Source organism: Labrus bergylta, chromosome 7 (genome assembly GCF_963930695.1).
Source record: "Labrus bergylta chromosome 7, fLabBer1.1, whole genome shotgun sequence".
Taxonomy (NCBI): Eukaryota; Metazoa; Chordata; class Actinopteri; order Labriformes; family Labridae; genus Labrus; species Labrus bergylta.
The window spans coordinates 21,586,965-21,608,937 of NC_089201.1; the positions used below are offsets into that span (position 1 = coordinate 21,586,965).

A 21,973-nucleotide genomic window follows, 5' to 3' on the forward strand; every position below is an offset into this window, starting at 1 on the left:
CATTTGCTCTAATTTAATTTCTCTATCCATTGGGGTTACATAATTATTATTATTTTAAATAGTTTTTGGTTTGTCCTTATCACAACCCTGACATGCTGTACTGGAGCCAGAAGAAAATGACAACTGGAAAAATATTAAACCCAACCTGCAGGATGCCATGTCGGGCTTATGATCACAATGTAGGAGAGCCAAGCTGAAAACTGATATTGATCCAAACGAGATACTGATGTAACACAGGAGCTGTTGCAGCAATCATCACCTTCATCATTGTTGAATTTACAGATTAAGTCATTTTTTTAAACAAGTTTTAGGTTGCTGTTGAGGATACCCAGTGTTTAATATTTAATAAATATGGAAATAGATTTTTTTAAAGGTGAATAAAACACATGTACGGAGCCCCTTAAGTCCCATAGAGTAAAACAAATATACTTGCTGGCTGCATACATCCTTTAAGCATGTAATGTGAAATAATCCAATAAGTTACATTTTTAGCACTCAGCTTTTTATTAATAGACCTCTTGTTATTTCTTCTCACTTTGTTTCATAGAATGAGAGTTTCAGTTCAAGTAATTTTCCCAGTAATTTTCATTCTGGAAAAAAAAAAAAACAGACCATGAGTAAATTATGTGAAAGGCTATTGTTTTAAATAAAGGAATCAGCTCTATACTTTTTGTTTATTGTGAAGCACTTATTATGTCTGATGTAAAACAATGTGCCATAAATAGCCTACACCGAACACAACTGGCTCTGCCCTCTTTGTCTTCATTCGTGGAATTGTTGAAAAAAATTAAGTGATTGGGAAACGATGTTAAATTAAAATTGCTATCGATGAATTTGGAAAAGAAAATAGATACGTTTTTGTCAAAATGTGTTGTTTATATAACCTTATGGCATTGATTCAATAATTGTGTATTTCACAAGTTAGCCTATATTTAAATAATGACCACTTGTTTGCCCTGTTTCTCCTTGGAAAGCTCAGGAAAGTTGCAGCAGTTTACTGGATGCTTCAGAAACATAACATTTGTATAACCAACTAATAAGTCTTTATCTCTTACGGTTTTTCTCTCGTTAAACCAAAAAAAAACTAATTTGAAAAAGATACTTGACAGCTTTCTTTTGCATTTCTTTTATAAAAATATTAATTATATGTTTTATTTATCAATAATTCAAGAAAGGTTTGTTTGTCACACATACAGACTTAATGTTTTTTTGGAAATACAAAGCAACAAACATAAAATTGGGCTAGAGGCTTTTATTTTATTTTCTCCTTGTTTGGCTATAACATAACTTAAATACCACAAAACCATTGCTCAAAATGTTTATCAAACACTTATGTTTTGTTCCTCTGCTTCTGTGTGGTCTACCGCGGCAGGAATACTTGAACACTCTCACTGGCTACTTTCAATAGACGTCATAAAAAAGTAACAGTATCTGATGCAGACAGATCTTAATGTGGAGTCTGTGCCACAGAAGATCCGGCCTGAGTAGACAGGGCATCAGAGAGAGGAGGCTTAATGGAGTTTTAATAGATAAATGTTGGCAGGATGTATCTCTGGCTCCTCAATAACAGCAGGATGTGGAAATCCAGACAATGGTTTTTAAATGCTGATGGATGGCGTCAATTGGATTAATATGCAGAGATGGGAAGAGTTGGTTTCAGGCGTACTGGAAAAGAAAGAAAGAGGTCAAAGATGTAGAGAATGGAGAAGAGATAGCCGAGGGAGGAAGAAGAACATGTGCAGTATGATGGGTAGAGGTGGATGAGGGTTGGATAAAAAGTAGGAGTCAGAGCTTTATTAGGAAAGCAAAAGGGGTCCTCGACAACTTGGTAACAAACTTCTTGGTTGCCTAGGGTCTTTGACGCAGGCAGGCAGTGGCAGGTGTCTGATTAAAGCGAGGTGTTGAGGTCTGACAGGGCACGTCACTGTCAGTCTCTCACCCTGGTTTTTCGCTTTTCTTTGCTTTAATGATGTTTCCATATTGGCGAGCTTTGGATGTGGCTCTGTCAGCTTGAGAGGGTCACTGCTTTGAGGTCAGAATCATCTGATGGTGTAGCACAATACATTCAGAGGCTTATTGAGCCTCTCCGACTGATAAAGAGGAAGTTAAAGTTTATCAATCAGGTGAACAACACAACTGAAAACAGATTTTTTTCCCCTTCAGCCTTTAATCATAATTATTATCCCCTGTACCTCAAACTCATAGTTGTATGAATCAGAAAGTGTTTGAGATATTTATTTTAATCATTTTCCATTCATTTGACAGTATAAAATCCCTGGTCAAAGATTAACTGTCCAATTATAGATTTGCAACTACCGCTGATAGCCAGTGGGAACCATAGATTGTAAATATGGACGGACAAAGCCTGAGTGACGTCACCCATTTATATTGCCCAGGGGATCCAGAGGCTAATCGACGGCAGCCGCCATCCTGGAAATGCTGTCTGAGCCTAACTTTCAGTTGACTTAACAAAATGCATGGAGAGCTGGAGCTGAGGGTTTTAAGCCTTATGACAAACTGTTACATCGCGCCCACCTGTCAATCATGTCAGTTACACGCCTAACTGATAACACGTATCGTTCATGAAACTGAAACTGAAAAAAATCAGTCCTTGCATTGTGTGCCCACGATGACATTAACTAATCTGACCTATTTCGTTTTTTTGTACCAGGCTGTAAACATGTTCATTTTACAGCTTTTTTTGCTTTGGTGTGTATGCGACTTCTGGGACTCCTGGAGCCAACCTCAAGCAGACTTTCGACAACCTGCAGGAATAGGCACTTCTGCATTGACGTCATTTTTCTAGACTGGAAAAACACCAATTGAGGTGCGACGTCTCACGTTAAATTTAGAAGATTCTTATGGCTTCACTTGACTCTTTTTATGCCGTTCCTTGCTGTCGATGTAATTCTGCTCTCTTCTGCACCCGCTTAACCTGTGCAAATGAATAAAAAGCAAACATCTATTTCACAAAACACTTGAGGCGGTTAAATGGCAGTGTGCGCGGCGGCGGACGGCTTGTTAAATAAACGCAATGGTTCCCACACATAGAGGATACCTGGGCGGGACGCCCAAGTATATTTCTGACCCGTTTTTATTTAATACATTTTTAATTTATTCATAAAATTGTTGCGTGCACAAAAGAATGAGAGAGAAGGTGGGGGAGAGAGAGAGTGCAACGGAGCGCGGGCAACAGAGTGCTGACGCCCGCGAGTATCTCACGGCTCCTGTTTAAAAAAAACTGTTGCATAGTGCTTTGTTCACTGACATGTGCACGTTACCACGTTAAAAAAAGTACTTATTAATGTTTAAACGGTTGCCGATAACGTTTAGTGTTTTTCTAAATGTTCAATGTTTAGAAGTCACACCTCTAGTGTCATCATCAATAAGCCTCCACACACGCTGATCACCTGATGTGATAACGGAATGTCAACCCCCACTCAAATGTTTCCGCATAATGTTACTAATATGCCTTATTAGCGTTACACTGCAATAAATGACCTTGGACTTGTAGCTTTAGCCTCAGGATTTTAGCATAATATTATGTATGTAGTCATTATGTGCATGTACAGGCTTTACCCTGTGTTTCTAATGGAGCTAATGATAATTAGCAAGCTAGCTAGCTACAATAGTATTTTTCTGTAATTCAGCCCTGCAGAAGTCTCAAGGCTACTTTTGTCCCCTTTATAGCCATCAGTTAGCATTTTGAGTGGTAAGCCTGTACCTTTCAATATTTTAATTTTACTGCAAAATAATTGCAAAGGAGACCCTGACTGCAGTACTCAGACACAGGACATACAGTATTATGGATTCCAATGCACACACCTATCTCGCTTACGTATAAGCATTAGACAGGTGCTGACAATAACATGTGTTCCATTGACTCCCAAAAGTAGAGAACAAAGCAGCTGAAGAATAAAAATTGGCAAATAAAAAGACATAGAAAATTCAATGAATATGTTTTCAATTTATTATATTAATTTGAAATAAATTACATTTTTACATTTGTTTTTAAATATAACTAACAGGATTATATATTGAAATATTTAGGACTCCTCTGTTAACCTTTGTCTGTATCAGGCCTCTGTAGGTTTTAAATACTTGATGAAATAAAATGTTTTTCTTCCAAAGAGCATTTGACACACAAAGGGATTTAAACACACTGGAAAAGATAAAACTTTATTTCTCCCTGTCGTGACGATACAAAGTCAACAAGTGCAATAACAATCCAACTGAAAACGGTACTGGACATTCTATCTAGTAGTAAATACATAGACAGAATGTGGTGCACATGATCACCACCACCACCACCACCACACATAAAAAGTGAGGTATCAACCACTACAAAGCTTCTGTGTACAGGTGGGTATTCAACTGTAAGGCAACTGTTACCATGACAACCTGGAGAGACTGAAACAGATGTGTGCTCCCTTCTTCCTGTTTTTTTTTGTTTTTTGTTTGTTTTTTTTATTAAGGAAGAAGGTTGAGCTGATACGATTCACAGTACCACATCACATCAGTCCAGAGTCAGACTGTTTGTTTTCCAACAAAAACAGAAAACAGCACAAAACCATTGATGTTGAAACATGTTTTAAGAAATGAGGGGGGAAAGATCCCTCGTTTGTAACTTGAGGGAATCCATTTTTGATCCTGCTACGGCTTGTCAGAGGCTAAATTAGGTTTTTATTTCCCTGGGTGTCACAATATTGTTACTGGTGATAATACAGACCTTCTCTGACTTATTTCAGGCCAGAATACACAGGGTAGTCTAGCCCTGTAAGCCACATTCTCTATATCAAGTTTTTACCACTTCTTTAGTATTTGGATCCATTAAACTCTCCGCTGCTTAAGGCTGGGCATTGTTGTAAAAAAATAACTGTATCAGAAAATGTACCAGAACCCTTAAAGTAAAAACAACACTAAAAGAGTACTTTGATACCTTTTCCTACTAAATTTGATACCTGTCATGTAAACAAAAAAACATTCAGCTTCGTAAAATCAGACCTTAACGTTTCCAAAAACAAACAATTTAAACACAAAATACATTGCAACTGCCATGTCTGTCAAATACATCATTCCACACACTGTCTGAGTTGATGCTGCTACAGTGGACGAATCAAACGCCTCATTAATTTGAAGATTGGCTGCAAGAAGAACCTTACTAATGCTCTGGTTAGAGTTGGGCAATGCGATGAGTGACTGTCCGACAATTGAAATGTGAATGTCTACTATCGACATTTAGCATCACTGTTACCTTCATGGGAGCTGTACTCGTTTTATTTTGCGACTCAAATAACCGTGCTACGGAACAAGATTCAACATTTTCATACGGCAGCCATTGTTTTTTAACCCTAACCCTTGGGCAGCTGTGGCTTAGTGGTAGATTCAATCGTATTTTAACAGGAAGGTTGGGCGTTCAATCCCCTTCTCCTGCAGCCACGTGTAGAAGTGTTCCAAAATGCTCCTGCTGCTAAGCCATTGGCGTGTGAATCTATATAATTGGGTTTAGTTAATTACAAATGGGATCGGGCACTTTAGGGAGCAGCCGTGACCTGTAGTATAGAAGCAGCTGTGATTGAAGACTGGAAAATCCCTATGCAAGCCCAAGTTCATTCACCATTCACCTTTTAAAACTTCTCCATGCTTGCTGCCTTTTTGTTGACACTTTGGGAGTAAAGAGACAGTTAGAGAGGAAAGCCAGACAGTGTAATTCAGAATTACTGCTGATCTCTGGGCCAATTATTTCACTTGGATACATCCTTTTCCTCTTCCTCTGAAAGCTTGAGCCTGCCGGGGCGCACACGCAATTAAACTTTAGCCACTGAAATGGGTTATAACTTGCTCTAACAACTCTGCAAATACGAACATTATTACTGATAACTGAGGATGACGCCTGCAACACTTTTGACCAGATTTCAGAGGGTTCACTGTAACCTTATGAAACTGGGAGGATAAACATGGGAAGTCTCATGGCTTTGCTTGCTGCTATCTGAAATCAGTCACTTTATATTTAGAGGTATAGCTCCATTCTATTTCAGATCTTATCATAAGACATTTTGCAAAAAAGAGCAGTTCTAGACCGTACTCTATTAAAGGAAAGTGTGTTAACCAGTTGAAGATGCAAAGATTAGGACAGACCAGACGCTCCTCTCTTTATGTACCTGCCGTCTGTCCTTGTGGTCTACAGGCACTCTCGCTTATATCCAGGCGGGCACCTAAAACTGCTTGGTTTTAAGAAATGCTATCTCAGCAGTAATTAGGATTTTCACCTTAATTGCTCTTTCTTTAAATGGTAAAATCATAAAGCTACAACAATAGGTCAATTTATCTTTTAAGTCCCTGAGAGAAAATTACACTGAAAATTGATTTATGCTTAAGGTAATTTTCTCAAACAGGCATGCAGTTCCCAATGAGTTTGCTTCTCAAATATAAAAATGTAATTAAAATCTTTCAGACTTTCAAAATTGTTTTGGCATAAATGCAAAGAAATCTATTATTTTCTATTTTCTGACCTTTCATAAACCAAAACAATTCATTGATTAAGAAAATAACTGACTGATACTTGACTCATCCTTAAAGCAATTTTCAAGGCCTCACAGGGTCTAAGTGTGGCAGAATCTAAGCTTCTGTACACGACAGTAAACTGAAAACTACAAGTTTTAAAAATTTGGTTAAAAAAAAAGCAAACAAGGATTTTGTATCTCTTACCATGGGTTGTTTAGACAGTTTGACCAACTTTCTGACATTTTATGGACCCATTGAATAATTGAGAAATAATGTTACGGCACATGGATTCATGATGAAAATAATGTTTTTTTTTCCTTACAAAGCTGACTCAGAAACACTTCTTACTGTATCAATTCATAATTCAGAAACACCTTTTGTTTGTTCCATTGACTCCACCTTCTTATTACAGTAAATGTAAATGGATCTGACCTCTCTGCGGTACATCTCAATGAATACCCCGTGCTCATTTGGCTGACCCCTCTGACTCTACCACATCATCCTTTCTATTTAAGCTACTGTACATTATTGCTGACAGTGGAGGGGGCTTGAATTTATTTTTTTTATTTTTTACATTTTCTATTATGGCTAATCACTTACAATTATCTCATCGCAGTGTGGGATGTAGAGTGCTCCTTATTAAAGAACCAAATGGATATTCATTTGCATCATATTGCTAATGGAGCTGTTTTTCAGGCATCTCCGGTAATGAGGAAGGGCAAACAACGTCATCGGATGAGGTTACCCCGGCTGTCTCACACTAAACTTTATAAGTGATGGATTTAAATGGAATCGTAGGCTCAGAGCCAATTAGGGTTAAGGTCAACTTAGCATAAAGCTCGCTGCTGTTGAGAAAGCATCCCTGATCCTCATAAATGTTTTGGGTGAATAACTTATTGAGTGTCAGGATCCCGAGTTCCTCACCGTCAAAAACCAAAGAGAAAAATCTCAATTACCTAATGTAAAACGATCTACAGCAGTTGAACTGTATGGCGTTGTGTCCTTGTCAGACACGTTACAATATAGAGAAATCGCTTACTTTGCAGAAAGGAGCTCACAAACATTTCATACAAGATAGTGTTTTTCAGCATGGCTGCAGAGACATTTTGTGTCTAGTTTCAGTAACAAAAACTCTACTCTACGTGAGATGCTCAGCATCAATCTAAGCTGTTACATGTTCCGAATGTTAACCACTCACATATTTCTCTGACTACTTCACATAAATAATTCACCAAATAGATAACCCACAACTGTGTCTAACTGCTACTGAACACAAACTGACACAGCAGCGTAATAAACATTTTCTATCTAGAAAGATGAGATTTGTTTTTCAAAAACAGGCAGGGCTCCTCGCTTGCCAGTACAGTTTATCCAGTTCAGCCTGGATTCGTTTGGGATACTGCAGGCCTTGGCAGCCATTTCAAGGGATCACTGAACACCTGTGAGCTACTGAATGTGTCTGCTGCTCCTCAGCTGTGGTAGCAGAAGCACTAGGTCCTCTGTGTTTCCGCGTCGGCCTGCTTCTTTCAGTCCATAGGTGTTTTTGTGCTCTTAAGAAAGGGTCAGTAGTCTCTTCTAACTACTACAATATGGCTAGCCCACCACTAAGTAAGTGTCTGTGTTCCAGAGAGGGGCTTCTGTCAGGCATCTGCACCGTACCACGTAAGGAAAGGTGTTGCTACTCTTCAGTTTGTCCACCAGCAGCATCTTTCTGCACAGAGAGAAACACAGAAACTTTGCATTAGTGTTTGTTCTTGAAAATCCTTTTTGCTAACAGTGTGTACTTTTATTTTCTAATACTTAAACAACATCCCTTAGTTATTTCTGGAAGGATGGAGATTTCCAGTTGTCACAAAGATGGTTGAGATAAGAGGATTTTAATAGATCCTGACTGTGGACCTCCACCCATGCAAAATCGGGTTAAAAAAAAGTCCCCACTCATGGCCCCTTGGGTCTTTTTATTTATTTTTTTATTTTTTTAAAGATTTATTTTTGGACTTTTTGTGCCTTTTATGGAGAGATGGGACAGTGGATAGAGTCGGAAATCAGGGAGAGAGAGATTGGGTAATGACGTGGGAAAGAAGCCACAGGTGGGATTTGAACCTGGGCTGCCTGCTTGGAGGACTACAGCCTCCATACATGGGGTGCACGCACTAACAACTGCGCCACCCGTGCCCCAGTTACTGGCCTTTTTTAAACCCACTTATTGTATACCAATCGGATCAGTATGATGTTATTTGTACCCATTGATATTCACCAAAAAAGTCAATAAAGCTTTAAAAAGCTGTTTGGAATAATTTCATATTACATCATGCATAAAAGAGGTCTGCCCTAAGCAAATGTAAGTTTTAAACCTACGAAAAGTGCAAAAACTGCAGATTTCCCATATTGTTTCTCTTTCATCAGACTTAAGTATATGTATTTGATGTCCTTTAGACAACAACTTAAATACCTCAATTTATATTTGTCATTTTTTTCATTTGGATCATCTTCACTTTGTAAAACATCAGGTTTAGCCATTGTCATTTGACCCCAGTATATGTCTCACAATAACAGGTGTAAAGCCTCATAAAATATTGTCTTGTGCATTGCATGCTTTCAGCTCTGGTTCTGTTTTCGATTGGGTTCAAAGTTTCATTACATCAGCAAAGTGAACAAGACATGACTTTAAAACAGGACAAATACAACACCAGCTGTCTCTGAATTAGAATTCCTACTGGAATCAAAAAATCTTAGACCTGTGGTCCTTTTTTCCCCCTTGAGCATCAACATTTAAGCCATTTAGGCCAAATACAGACACCATTACTCTCTTCTATCCAATTAATTATTTTTTAATCAATTTTAAAACGTAACTGTAATTAAACAGCTAAAGTATTCTCTCAATCTTTGATAATGACATACAAAGTCTTTAGAGCTCAGTAGGCTCTGCTCTATTTGGTTGTTACACACAAAGACCAGAAACTGTTGGAAGTAAATAGAAGACCCTGACCTGACATGGCCAGACTAGAGTGGTATAGAGCTGGGTTTCTCAAAACAAAGAGGACCCTGTAAAAACTCTTTGACTTTGAAAACATAACCAAACAAAGTTAACAGTCCGTTTACTCGGCATGAAAGGACAACTTTGAACCATAATAAATTCTCCAACTTTAAATGACTTTCTTGTGGTATTAGTTCCCCTTATAACATCAAAATGATCTACACGTCAACCTACAATATCCATCAACTTGTCAGGGCCACAAAATGTAGTTGATGAACACAATTATATGTTTGGATATTTGTAAAACCTCTTACAAACTGAGTGAAAACAAATAAGAAATGGAACAAAAGAGAGGCTGTAATGCTGCACTTTTGTCTGCAGCATTGAATTCCTCTGAGGTGTTTGGGGAAAATTGTTTGGAAAAAACTTCTGGATTGCGTTGAACACAACAGACATGGCATAGCTGCGATTGTCGACGATCACAATGTGTTTGCTTTGTGCTTAACAGTCCTCATTGATCTTTATAGAAGATCATGTTGGCTTAAAAATCCACCCATGGCCTGAAAACACAAAGACTTGTAAAAGAGAGCAGCTTTGCCTTTCAATAAGCGATCAGATTTACAGGAATATTTTACACGTCCGTAATTCTTGTAAAGACTTGAAGCCTGCCTCGTCTCTATGAATCACATCCATTGCGCCCGTTTCTGCTGCCCAGAATGATAAAACTACATTGTTGCTAAGACAATAAAAGTTTCCACATTTTCCCTGATCATATTGATCTCTTATTGAGGCGAACATATGCTACCAGTAAAGTGATATGTCACTGATACATGTGCTAATCAATACAGGGGGGTAAATCCTTAATTCTTATTCCCTCTTAAGGCATAAAATTAAGTTCATAATTGACAAAAGATCTCATGACAAATCAGAAATGCATCTCTAAAATAAGATTTCAGTTTTTCAATATGCTTGTGGCGCTGCCAAGCTCTGTTTTACCTGCAGAGAGCTGAACCTGCTCTCCCGCTCTTTATCTTTAGCCTGCAGCAGAACTCTGAGCCTGGCTGCCTTTGTTGCATGTATGATGTTAATTAACTCGCACCACATGGATGGAGCGTGTTGCTTTAATTGGACAAGGCCTTGGCATACCGCTCTGTGGACAGGCAGGCCAGGAATAATTTTTTCAAAACGTACAATTCTATTATTACCACAAAGAGCCAACCAGTGAGTTCAAAGATGGATGTGAATATGCAGGAGCCAGAGTGAGGCTTTGATCACATTCTGACAGGAGGAAAAAAAGAGTTGTGAAATGTCGTGTCAGCCTCCTCAGTGTCATTTCAGGTGTTGGTGCATGTGTTAGGGTTACCTATGACCAAAGTGATGTTAAAGACAAACTGAGTGAGTTATTGCAACCTATTTAACTAGACTGGTTGATAGCGCTGAGTCACGGATGTCTGACTGTTAGAGGAAGTGTTACGATCACTGGTGAGTCAGGTATACGCTGAATGTGGTGACAGATGCCACCTCACATGGACGGCTCTATCCGGGGTTTAGCTAAGCAGATAAAATAAGCATCTGACCTTGATTGAGAAAGAGGTTACTGGCACAAGATGCTGCTGTAACGTGATGCCAAGTCATAAATGAATCATCAAGGGACTCTTTGACGTGATCTTGTTGATTTGCAGTGGCGCCATTTGATGTCGGCCAACATTTCTGCCACTTTATGTACGCCACTTCTGGCTGATGCACAGCACACATTAACCAAAGATGAGTCATTGACCCGATCATGCATTAAATGTATGCATCCTTGAGGATCGCATAGAGGCTTCAGCCTGTCCCAGCTGACACAGGGCAGGTCATATTTTTAAATCAGACAGAGCGCATGAGCAAAGCAGTAGCTTGTGTTTTTCTAATCTTGATTTCACAGCTGTTTTTGCACTGTACGTCCTGATTAGCCCACACTTACAACAAATTCATAGAAAAGCCGGACAGCAACAGATCAGATATTTCTTATTTTCCATGAGTATGAGAGTGTCAGGTTCAAGATAGTCCTTATGACCATGAGAGGACCACCTATCAGGGATTTAATGCTGCTGAAGACAAAGTGAGAGAACAAGATTTTCCAGGAACAGCAGAGTTTACCGTAGTCTAACAGCAGCATGTGAGTCCATTTTTTGGGTCGTGAAGGTAAAATGTTTGTCCATCTATACAGCTTTTCTTAGCATAAAGACTGGAAACGGGTCAAAAACTGGAAGACCTTGCTCTATAGTAAACTATAATCTGCCAACCAGAATAGCAAAGCTCACAAACATTTTTTTAACCATTTATTCATAAAACCTCGAAGTGTCTTGCAAACTACTTGTAATTATCTCTCAAAAATGTTGTGGTGTTCAAGTTATCTAAGCTGTCTCGGCATGGTTAAGTTGTGCCCTAAGCAGTTGCCCCGTCACCGCATTCTATTAAAAAATCTGCTTAAAAGATGGACCCCTCCCTCCCTCATCTCAGCACTACAGCATTTGCCCTTTTAGAACTGGCAGCGGAACAGTAATTTGTCATCATATATTTTTCCGTTTTCTTTTTTCTCCGCAAAGCAAATATGTAGTTCATGGAGTCCTCCAAATCATTTGACTAATTTTCAAATCAGCAGAGCTACTCCTCAGTTGCTAAACTGCAGAAGAACAAATACCCCTGATTAGAAGTCAATGTTTAAGAGATTTACTGTCTTTATTTTCTAACGTTATGCCTGATTTTTGAACATTAATCAAACCATCAGCACTGGCTAGAGGGATTAGGTGTACTCTGTGCCCATGCCATGTGCTATTACAGGAAAAGACCAGCCTTGCAACTGACTGCGTTGTTGATGGCATGAAGTGCCACTTTACCAACAACAGAAAAGACAATGACTTCCAAAATGAATGATTTGTCCACTCAAGAGTACCAACAACAAATACATTGTTGTTGTTGTGACACTGTGGCAGTTAGGTTAGATTAAGGCAAAAAACTACTTCTTGAGAAAGAGATTTTCAAAATTGTGCAACTGCATCCAAATTTGGGTCTGAACCATCAATCTAACCCAACCTCCTACAATAATTACAAATAAACCTATATTGGTATCATAATAAGCTGCTTGATAGATGACCAATATGGCTGTATTTTGTTGGACGTTCTGTCATTACTCTGAAACTCAACTGCTCATAAAGAAACCATGCATTCTTCTCCCATGCATATTTAACTTAAACCATCTTATTTGGCTGAGCAAACCTGCTCTTTTCCCCGCACCTGGGTAACATGTCAGTTGGTGAAGAATGGCACCAGTTAAGTTCCTTTTATTGGTTCAAACTGCACTGAATATATGAATGTGAGAGTTGAATAAAGGTTATCCACTGAGAGAAAGTAATAACGGTTTCCTTTGACGCCCACACTGAAGCCCCAGCAGATCTGCAGCAGTATAAGCCTGCTAACATTGCAGTATGGTAGACAGTATTCCCACACGCTGAACGTCAAGCTGTACTTTCTCTAAAGAAACATCTCTGTGCATGTGGAGGAATGTTTTGTTACTTTGACGCCAGGATTGCTCTGCTGCGTTGGTAACCATTCGTGCTGGATTCCTGAGTGGCTGTGTGACTGGGTTGTTTTTAGATGCTGCTTCGTCAGTTGTGGGACTTGACCCCATCTTTGTTTGTTTACATTTGGCCAACAGATGTTCAACTAAATGGACCCAGTTTCCTGAGCCAGTTACCCTGCGTCCTCTCTGGGGATAAAGATCTGTACCCCCGCAAATAAACCACGGGCCATCCAATGACGCACTGTGTGGGCAACCTCATCTGTGCTATATGTACCGTTTCCTCCATCGAGGTTATTTAACACATTAAACAAAAAGTGTTATCTGTGTTGTGAGAAATGCTTCTCAGTGTGAAACTGCAAATAAGCTCCAAACTTGCCCCAGAAACTGTATTTAGCTCCCAGCATCTGTCACTATGTTTTAAAACAAAGTGAGTGATTACCAAAGACTATTCTTAGCGTTATGTTAATTTTGTCCTGTTTATTAGCTTGTACTTTTTATAGAAAGAGGTCTTGCACAAGATAATCCTACACCGACATTCATCCTGAAGCAGTTTCCATCATCAACATGAATAACCAGGTACTTAGCACTCTTTCTCGGTTCAATTTGTCTCGAAGCATTTGCAGCTTTTTATAGCTATCTTAAAGCTTAAAGCTGGAGAGCTGCTGCTACAGGTCAACCTCACATGTCTAGGATTGATGAGTCCTTTCATTCTGAGCTGACTTCATGTCTAATGAGAAGGCTCCATGGATGTGTCCGGTGTTAGTTAACCTTGTTTCGAGCAGCAGAGCAGCCTCAGGATCCCTCTGCAGCATCCCCGCTTCTCGCATCTACAGCTCGCACAGTCCACACAGCTCCTGCAAGCCATTTGTCAAACCTCTGCCTACATTAAATTATCATGACCCGAGAGAGATATCTAGCTCTATGAAGAGACTCTGAGCCCCAGTCAGACGGATAGGGCGCACCGTGTCTGAGATGGAGAACTGAATGAAAAATTGACCGTGCAGAATCTAGGTTCGTTCACACTCCGCTCTGTGAGTCTGTTGCTGTATTGTAAAAGTATGAACAAAGTCTGCCAAAAGAAGGAAAGCCCTGCGGATGCTTAGTGTTAAAGTTCACTCATGGCATCGTAAATCATCCTGTATGTTTTAACAACAGTCACACGCAGCCCAGTACACCCTGAGACTCCTGTGACTGCTCTCAAAGGCCGTAAAAAGATAAACAGAAAGGACAGCAGATGGTGTTTTGCCACAGAAACTCCATGAGAGGTTTCTTTTGTGACTCATTCGAATCATTCAGGTTAAATATGAGTTAGGGGCCCCTGGCGGCCAGTGAAGCTTTTCACATTATTCTGTTCTTTTCTATTCATTAATAATGATAACCTCCCAAATGAGCTGGTCTGTCTTAAAAACCAAGAAAATTTCTCTTTTAAAAAGACTTAGATGGTGAGACTGAGTGTAGCTATTTTGAGATGAAAGACCAATACAGATCAGATGCTTTAAAGAAATCCATTAGAGGGCGAGAGGGCAGAATTTTTTAAAATGATCAAGTCTGTATTCCTAAATCAGAGGCGAAGCATGTATTGAAGTGAGTGTGCTCTTTAAAGTAATAACGGCAGCATGGTTTTCAGGAGGCTGTAATCTTGTGTATGTGTTGTGCACACTGCAATCTTAATAAGGATTCCAAGTTACAAGGAGACCGATGTTTGAGCTTCCCTCATGATATTTTGGGAATAATATGCTAGAAATGCTCGAATGTTTGTGCTGTGATTCACACTGTATTCCTGACATGTTGCTCTCTGCCTGACAAAACCAAGAGCACAAAGCAAAAAACAAGACTCAGAGAGAAACTGTTGAGGAAAAAAAGAACTAAAAGCAAATATCTAAAGGTACCAAATGAATTACTTTAAGCATCAGTTACACTCATCGCTTTTTGCTAATAAAAACAAGAGTCTCTTCTGTACTAATGCTCATCAGATCAGAACAAATCATGTTTTGAAACAGTCAGCACAGGGTTAGGAAACACATCCTACAGTATGGCTGTCAATCTAAGAGCTGCAATGATGAGACACTTAGTAAGCTGGCTAAGAAAATGACATATTTTAATAATCATGTGAGTCATTTTCAAATGCAAATGTCAACAATCTTCAAACACATTTTCTGGTCCCAGTTTTAGCTTTATTTTGTAGTCTGTAAGATAATGATAAGTCTTTGGCCCCCAGAATAAGCAATTTGAAAACAGCATAATCGCAATGTATTATGAGACTAGACAATTGACTGGATAATCTTGAAAATAATCAAAAGATTAATTAACTATAGCAGTGCACAAGTCACAAATCCCGGATTGGATTTCTTTTTTTTTTTTTTTGGATAAGCCACAAAAAAAAGAAAGAAAAATATTTATTATATCACTTTTCTACTCCTCAGCTAGCTATTACTCAAAAGGGAATTTTAATAGCATTACAAATCAAAATCATCATCTTAATTATGTATAGCATCCTCAATCTTCTTCTATATACTCATTGCAGTATTTCCAACAATAAAAATACAAACAGGTAGACCTGAACTCTCTTTTGATTTAGACATAGCTTCTTATTGTCTAAGTACAGCTGACTGTTATATCAAAAAGCATTTCATTAACACTGCTTGCTACCCCCCAACGAAGTTAATCAAAACAAAAAAAATAGTTCTGTAAATAAAAAATCTGCTGTTATCCACTAAAACATGTCAGACCAAACAAACTATATCTTCAGTTTAAGGACCCAACAAAGCCCTCTGTAATGTATTTTTTGGATTAAGTCTACTGGAGGCTGTGATGTTGCTCTTGTTAAGTTTCTGTTGTTGTCTCACCCAACCACTATCTAATAACTAATGATTAATGTAAACATCTTGAGATGAAACCGAGAAAAGGTAGAAGGAGCTTCTGAAAAAAGTAACCATGCACAATGAAATCAAAACACTTTATGATCCGTTTGCTGTGTGAAAGTCTGCCAAAAAACGTTGGTAAAAATACATTCTAAAACAAGAAATTGTCATCCTAGATGCATCACTTAAACGCTGCTTCCTTTACTGAGACTCTGCACGGGAGGTTTAGCAGCAGTTCATTCATTTTACATAATGATGATGTATTTTTTCATCGATCCGCAGATCAGATCCGGCACGAACCATGGGGGATGATCTGAACAAATCATGGATAACCTGTGATCCTCTATACACCAATAATAAGAAAGGTAAATAGTTGTATTTACTGCCCTAGTCCATTTGTATGACCTCAGTGTTTTAAACATTTTTATTGTCTGTGACCAGAAACTGATCACCATTGATATTGGCTTGGTAAGTATAGAAGTTTTGTCTGAAACCAAAATAAACCTGCTAAGTTTGAAAGTGGATTACATTCTTGCAGTGGAGGTCTGACAGCAGCTCTGACCTGAACATTGGCTTCTTTGCCTAATTAAGTCCATCAAACAATAGTAGTGCATAATGAAGCCCACACTATAGCTGCGTGTGCTGTTAAAACATTGTCACGGTTAACTGATTTTACCATTTCCAGGCTACGCTCTGATGGCCCTTAAGTAATGAAAGATTTAAAAGAAAATTAATTCAACTTTTATTGCCAGAGGGGAATTTGTCTTTTACCAAGAGCAAAACAACATGAACTTCAAAGACAGCAACAAGCACACAGGACATCACGCAATAAACGGGAGACTAAAATCATTCAAAAATACATAATTATAGCATCACGTTTTTCCATGTAAGAGATGTCGAGTAGCAAGTTCAATAAAGTGCAGACTAGTGCCAACTTCTGAGTTCATACTGTATAGTCAGAGCCTGTTGGGCAGCTGAATGCTCTGTTGTACAAAGGAAGTGATACCTCTTTGTTTTCATCCAGGGCTTTCTGTACCAGCGCCCCCCAAGTGAAGAGTACATACTCAGACCAAAGGGGATGCTGTGGGTCTGCTGTAAACTTAATTCAGTGTGTAACGGTCTGTTAGGAAATAAATACTGCACATTGGTTTTCCTGTTATTCTCCTACCTCGTGAAACAACCCTGTCTAGTTTGTTCTTACTATGCACGGACTATGCCCCCCCCCCACTCCCAACACTGACTATAAAAGGTCAGTACACTTTCAATGAAGCGTTTGAAAAAAAAATGTCAGCATGGTGCTGTCAACATTTAAACATCTGAGTTTCCTTAAAAAAAATAAAGAGACGCTGCTGAGCCTTTGCAAATCTTGCACTAGTGTTAGTGTTCCACGTCAATTTGTCGTCAGTAACTGTGCCCAGATACTTACTTATATCAGTTGTAAATTTCAATGATTTGTTGTTCATAATAATAAGGGAGAGAGGAGAAGCTCTTCTAAAATCAATTATCATTTCTTTCATTTCCTTTGGGTTTCAAATGAATGAATTCTCTTTTCACCAGCTGTGAAAGTGGTCCGTCTCAGCTCTGTAATTGGTCTCATCGTCTTTTAAGAGACCTATCAAGGCAAGAGGCAAACCTTCAACGCTTCACTTAATAGTTTTGCTTTTATTCTAAAGCTTTATTACAAATATCATTAAAGATTAATTCCATATAATACCTAATGCATTTAATTGATGTATTTTTGACTTTTAGTTATACCCCAGTTTGATATTCATACTTAAATCCCTTTGAGACTAATCTGTAGTTTGGGAGTTTCTTGATGACAACAGCCCAACTGTCCTCTCCAGCTACCTGTCTGTCTTGTATAAATTCTTTGCACATTGCCAGCTGTCCCATGTAGACACCAGCTGTGGTTACCCAGGACATTTGTGACTCAGAATCTTTGGTTCCTTATTTGCTCATTCTTGCAGCGACATGTGCCAAACTGCAGATTGGCAGTAATCATGTTACCAACAGTGACTCACCATGCTGTGGACGTGTTGTAGGGCAGGAGCGTGGGGCTGTGGCTCTCCCCTCTTAGGCTGTGTCTGGGCTGGTAGTGGCTGGGGACCATGGGCTGGGCTTGAGCCTGGGCCTCGCTCTCCTCCGGCATGGACCTGTGCCACTGACTCCTGGCCTTCTTCAGCCAGCGTCCCCCAAGACCCCATTTCTCCAGGTAGACCCGGCACAGCTCGTAATTTATGGCTGAGTAGTAGAGGAAGTCAAGCGCCAGCAGCACCATGACAAAGAAGCCGTAGATCCACACGCCGACCAGGGCTGTATAATTACTGTGAAACGGAGACAGACTGAGAGTATTAGCACAATGTAATCAACATGGCTGCCATCCAGATACACTTAAACTTGGATCTTAATTCCCAGAAGCCACAATAAAGCTGCCAATGTTTGCTGCTCATGTGGCAAAACATAAACATTCCTCAAATTGACCCTTGAAATACTAGTTAAAGAGTTACAAACACATATTGCTTCTTAAATTGGGCCGAGTATTTAATTAAAACATTTAACCCTTTTCATCCGTCTCTTAATGGCTTATAAAAAGAATCGGTTCCATTTTCACCTCTACTAATGTCCTTGTGTTTTTCATGATCCAGCTGAATATATGTTGGGAACACTTTCTTTTAGTCCATCGTCATCTATTAAAGTACAGCAAATGAACTGCATTTGTCACAACAGTGATGCTAAATATCCTCAGTTCTTTGTTTCTAGGGAGCTGAGGACATTAAGTCTGGGACTCCCAGGCAAAGTGAAAGGGAGTCTATCATATTCAATTCCTCTTGACATAACCAAAGATTTATTATGCTTTCAGTTATGAAAGAATTTAACTTCAGAATAGAGAATTATTTAGTTGGACATTCCTCGTTTATGGATATTTTATGGTTTCTTTCTTTTGACTGCATTGATTGAAGCTCTTCAAACATTTTTATGTCCAAATGCTTCTAATTGAGTCAGTCAGTCAAGGAGGGAATCCGCTTCTGTCTGAAATTGATGTGGCCTTCGGGATATTTATCTGAATAAATGACATCAAATTGAACATGTGAGCTGCTCAAATGAGCACTTAGGCAGGTTAGAACTACCCCTGCACTCACATCTAAATGTATTCTAAACTTCATTTACCTCTTCTCACTTGTGCATCTGAGACATTTAACTATAATTTAGTTTGAATGTCTGGGACTTGGGTTGGGAACCGGAGGGTCACTGGTTCAAGTCCCGGTGCCGACCAAGTATGGCAGTTGGTCTGGTAGTTGGAGAGGTACCAGATCACCTCCTGAGCACTGCCGAGGTGCCCTTGAGCATGGCACCAAACCCCACCACCTGCTCAGGTGGTGGGGCCCACTGTGGGCCGCTCCGTCACTCTGACATCTCTCCCTTAGTGCATGTCCATAGGATTCTGTTTGTGTGCATGTGTGTATATACTTCAGCCTATGTGTGTGTTGCATGACTACAGAGTGTAAAAACTGAAATTTCCCCTTGCAGGGATCAATAAAGTAAATCTCTTATCTTAATCTTACTGAGGTCATTTGTGAAGGTATCAGGATTTCTAACGTAGCATTATGTGAACCTTAGAGTAGGTAAACAGCATTATGTGCTCAGTTCTTAGATAGATCGTTCATGACCACACAGCTGAAACTAATGTTATCCAACACTGCTTAACACCATCTCCTAAAGGAAGAGAAGTAGATGCAATTGATTATCTGTCAAAGGTCAGCAGCTTTTCTTGTTGCTTTACACATTTTTCTCGGAGGTGACTCTTCTTTGGATCTATTTGGATTCTGCAGCATATAAACCACTCTGTAAAATTTAAACGGCTAGGGGGAAACCCTCAGAGGACTAACACCTTTATTTATTTATTTTACCTTGAACTGCAGTCAATTTCAAGCTATACAGTAATATCATTTCAACAGTGCAGTGTGAGCAGAGAGCAGAATTATGACCAGTTTAACTTGCTTGTGGTGGTAAATATCATTCCCTCAGTCCTAACGCCCTGTGAGCCAGGATGAAAGAGTGGCCTGACAGGCCATCTGACACTAAAATGAAATATCACGACCTGCTGCAGGGCAGTGTGGCCGGTCTGAGACAGAGGCATGCTGGGAGGGCATTAGTACAGAGAGCTGTGCTTTGGACACCTAAATCTCCCACTGAGAGCTCACACAGAACAAGAGGCTCATTTTTCTGCATCCATCACTCAGCTTAAATCTGCTTATACTGCAACGAATAAGTGTGTCCTCTGTTGTGTGTGTCCTCTGTGAACAGCTACCATGATATCATAGCCGCTTTTTTTGTTATCATCTTTATTCAGGAGTGTGGTATCTCAGTTTGAGTGTATTACATATTCAAGTTGTTCCAACATTCATATATACCAGCAGTTGTATCAGCCTCGGAAACTTCTGAAATGTTGATGGGTATGAAAGAGTATTCCGGTCAGTGCACCAACTATACAAAAGAGTATAATAACTCGTAAAACATTTTACAGCATTGTTCAGAAAATTTCATTAAAGACAGAAAATATTCAGGTAATGTGACCTGCAAGCGGGTTATTTTGACAAAAGCAGAGCTTAGCAAAGTGCAAGCAGGTCTGAGTATGAGGGCAGGGTTTTAGGGAGAGCGTTTCTAAATCTCTACATAAAACCAATATGTCATTCCTTTTAAACTGAAAGACCATACTCGTAAATTAAAAGAAAACAAATTTGCATTTGTAAACTATTTATAACACTAAAAGTACTTGCATGGACAACTGTACTATGATAGTGTAACATAGTGATACTTGAGATAACAGCTAGCACTTAACACCTGCCTTTGTGAGCTCATGTAGCGGCGCCTCTCTCTTATAACAACAACAACTGCTTTCAGCATCTGCTCCATCTCTGAGCTGCTTTTGAATGCCTCTGTAGGTGTAGATCAATGTCAGCAAACCCTCTGAGCAAGAGGCAAGCGGTGTCAACGAGAGCGACGCCGTCAAGGGAGCGAAACATTTGTGAGCAGGCAGACTGAAGCAGCTGTTTTTATCTCATCTGAGGGAACGCCACGCAACTGAATCTGTTTGTTTCCCCATAGCGCTCCACATAAAACTCTCTACCCAAGGAGGTTATGTGTTAGTCCTTGTTTGTGGTTTTTTTAGGATACCTTTAAAATCTAGAAAACAGATTTCATTTTAGATGTACAGTTTCTTCCTGGCCTATAGAAGAACTTTTAGGCTTCTTATAGTGTGTTAATGAAGCACTAGTGTTCAGTAACAAGTGTTAGGTTCCACAGTCTCTTAGTAAGCATGACTTCCTCTTTTGAGTTTGGCTGAACCATTGTGAATCACCTTATGTGACACGACACAGAAGCAAACGTGTAGACGGACCTTCACCACCTCTCGTTTTTGTTCCTTTAGGTTAGGCCAACCTGTAACAACTACAAGACTTGAGAAAGAGACTGTGCTTGGGCTGGCTGCATGTGTGAGAGCTGATAGTCTGAGCTCGCTGCTGACTGCTGATCGGAGGTAAGCCCTCACCCTAACACCACCAGCCAGCCTTTGTTTTGTATGCATTTTTGTGTTAGAGAACGAGCATCAACTAGACGGCATTCATTCTCGAAACACAAGCCTCACGTCGTCTGAACCAAGAGGTGGAGAAAGAGACCTGGTTAAACTTTGTTTTCATCTTCAGTCTCATTGGCTCCAGTCCAACCGATTTCTGTGGAGGAGGGCGATTAGATATTCTTAAGCCAATCCCAAGAGACAATTATATTATCACAATATTATGCATCTTACTTTGTAGGTCATTGTGCAAAAACATATCCTTCTGCATAGAAGCATCTATTATGCCCCTGAGACCAGTTGCAGAATTTTTCCCTTTAGAATTACATTAAACATTTCTAGAGGCTGCTTTTTGGTGATGCCAGATTTGTGTTTTACACCAGAGGAGATAAAAGCAAAGAGTATTTTTCTCTCGACAAGTGGGACTGAAGCATCTCATCACCTGTTCTTTCCTTAATTTGGAGAGAAGTAAAAATAATCACCACTGTCTGGTGATA

At 39.4% G+C, this 21,973-nt stretch overlaps 1 protein-coding gene across 2 annotated transcripts in view; it reads right to left on the bottom strand.

Annotated features, from left to right (window-relative positions):
* Nucleotides 1–3,947: 3,947 nt before the first annotated feature.
* Nucleotides 3,948–21,973, bottom strand: part of shisal1b (shisa like 1b) — a 44,236-nt gene continuing 26,210 nt past the window's right edge. Inside the window, exons 4-5 of one of the 2 annotated variants that reach the window (XM_065957020.1) lie at nt 17,926–18,228; nt 3,948–8,215 (exon numbers count right to left, since the gene is read on the bottom strand). In XM_065957020.1, coding sequence (XP_065813092.1) covers nt 8,215; nt 17,926–18,228 — 304 coding nt within the window. In that variant the 3' untranslated portion in view covers nt 3,948–8,214. Of the gene's footprint in view, nt 8,216–17,921; nt 18,229–21,973 lie in introns of those variants that run through there. The other variant, XM_020645880.3, reaches the window with a different exon arrangement.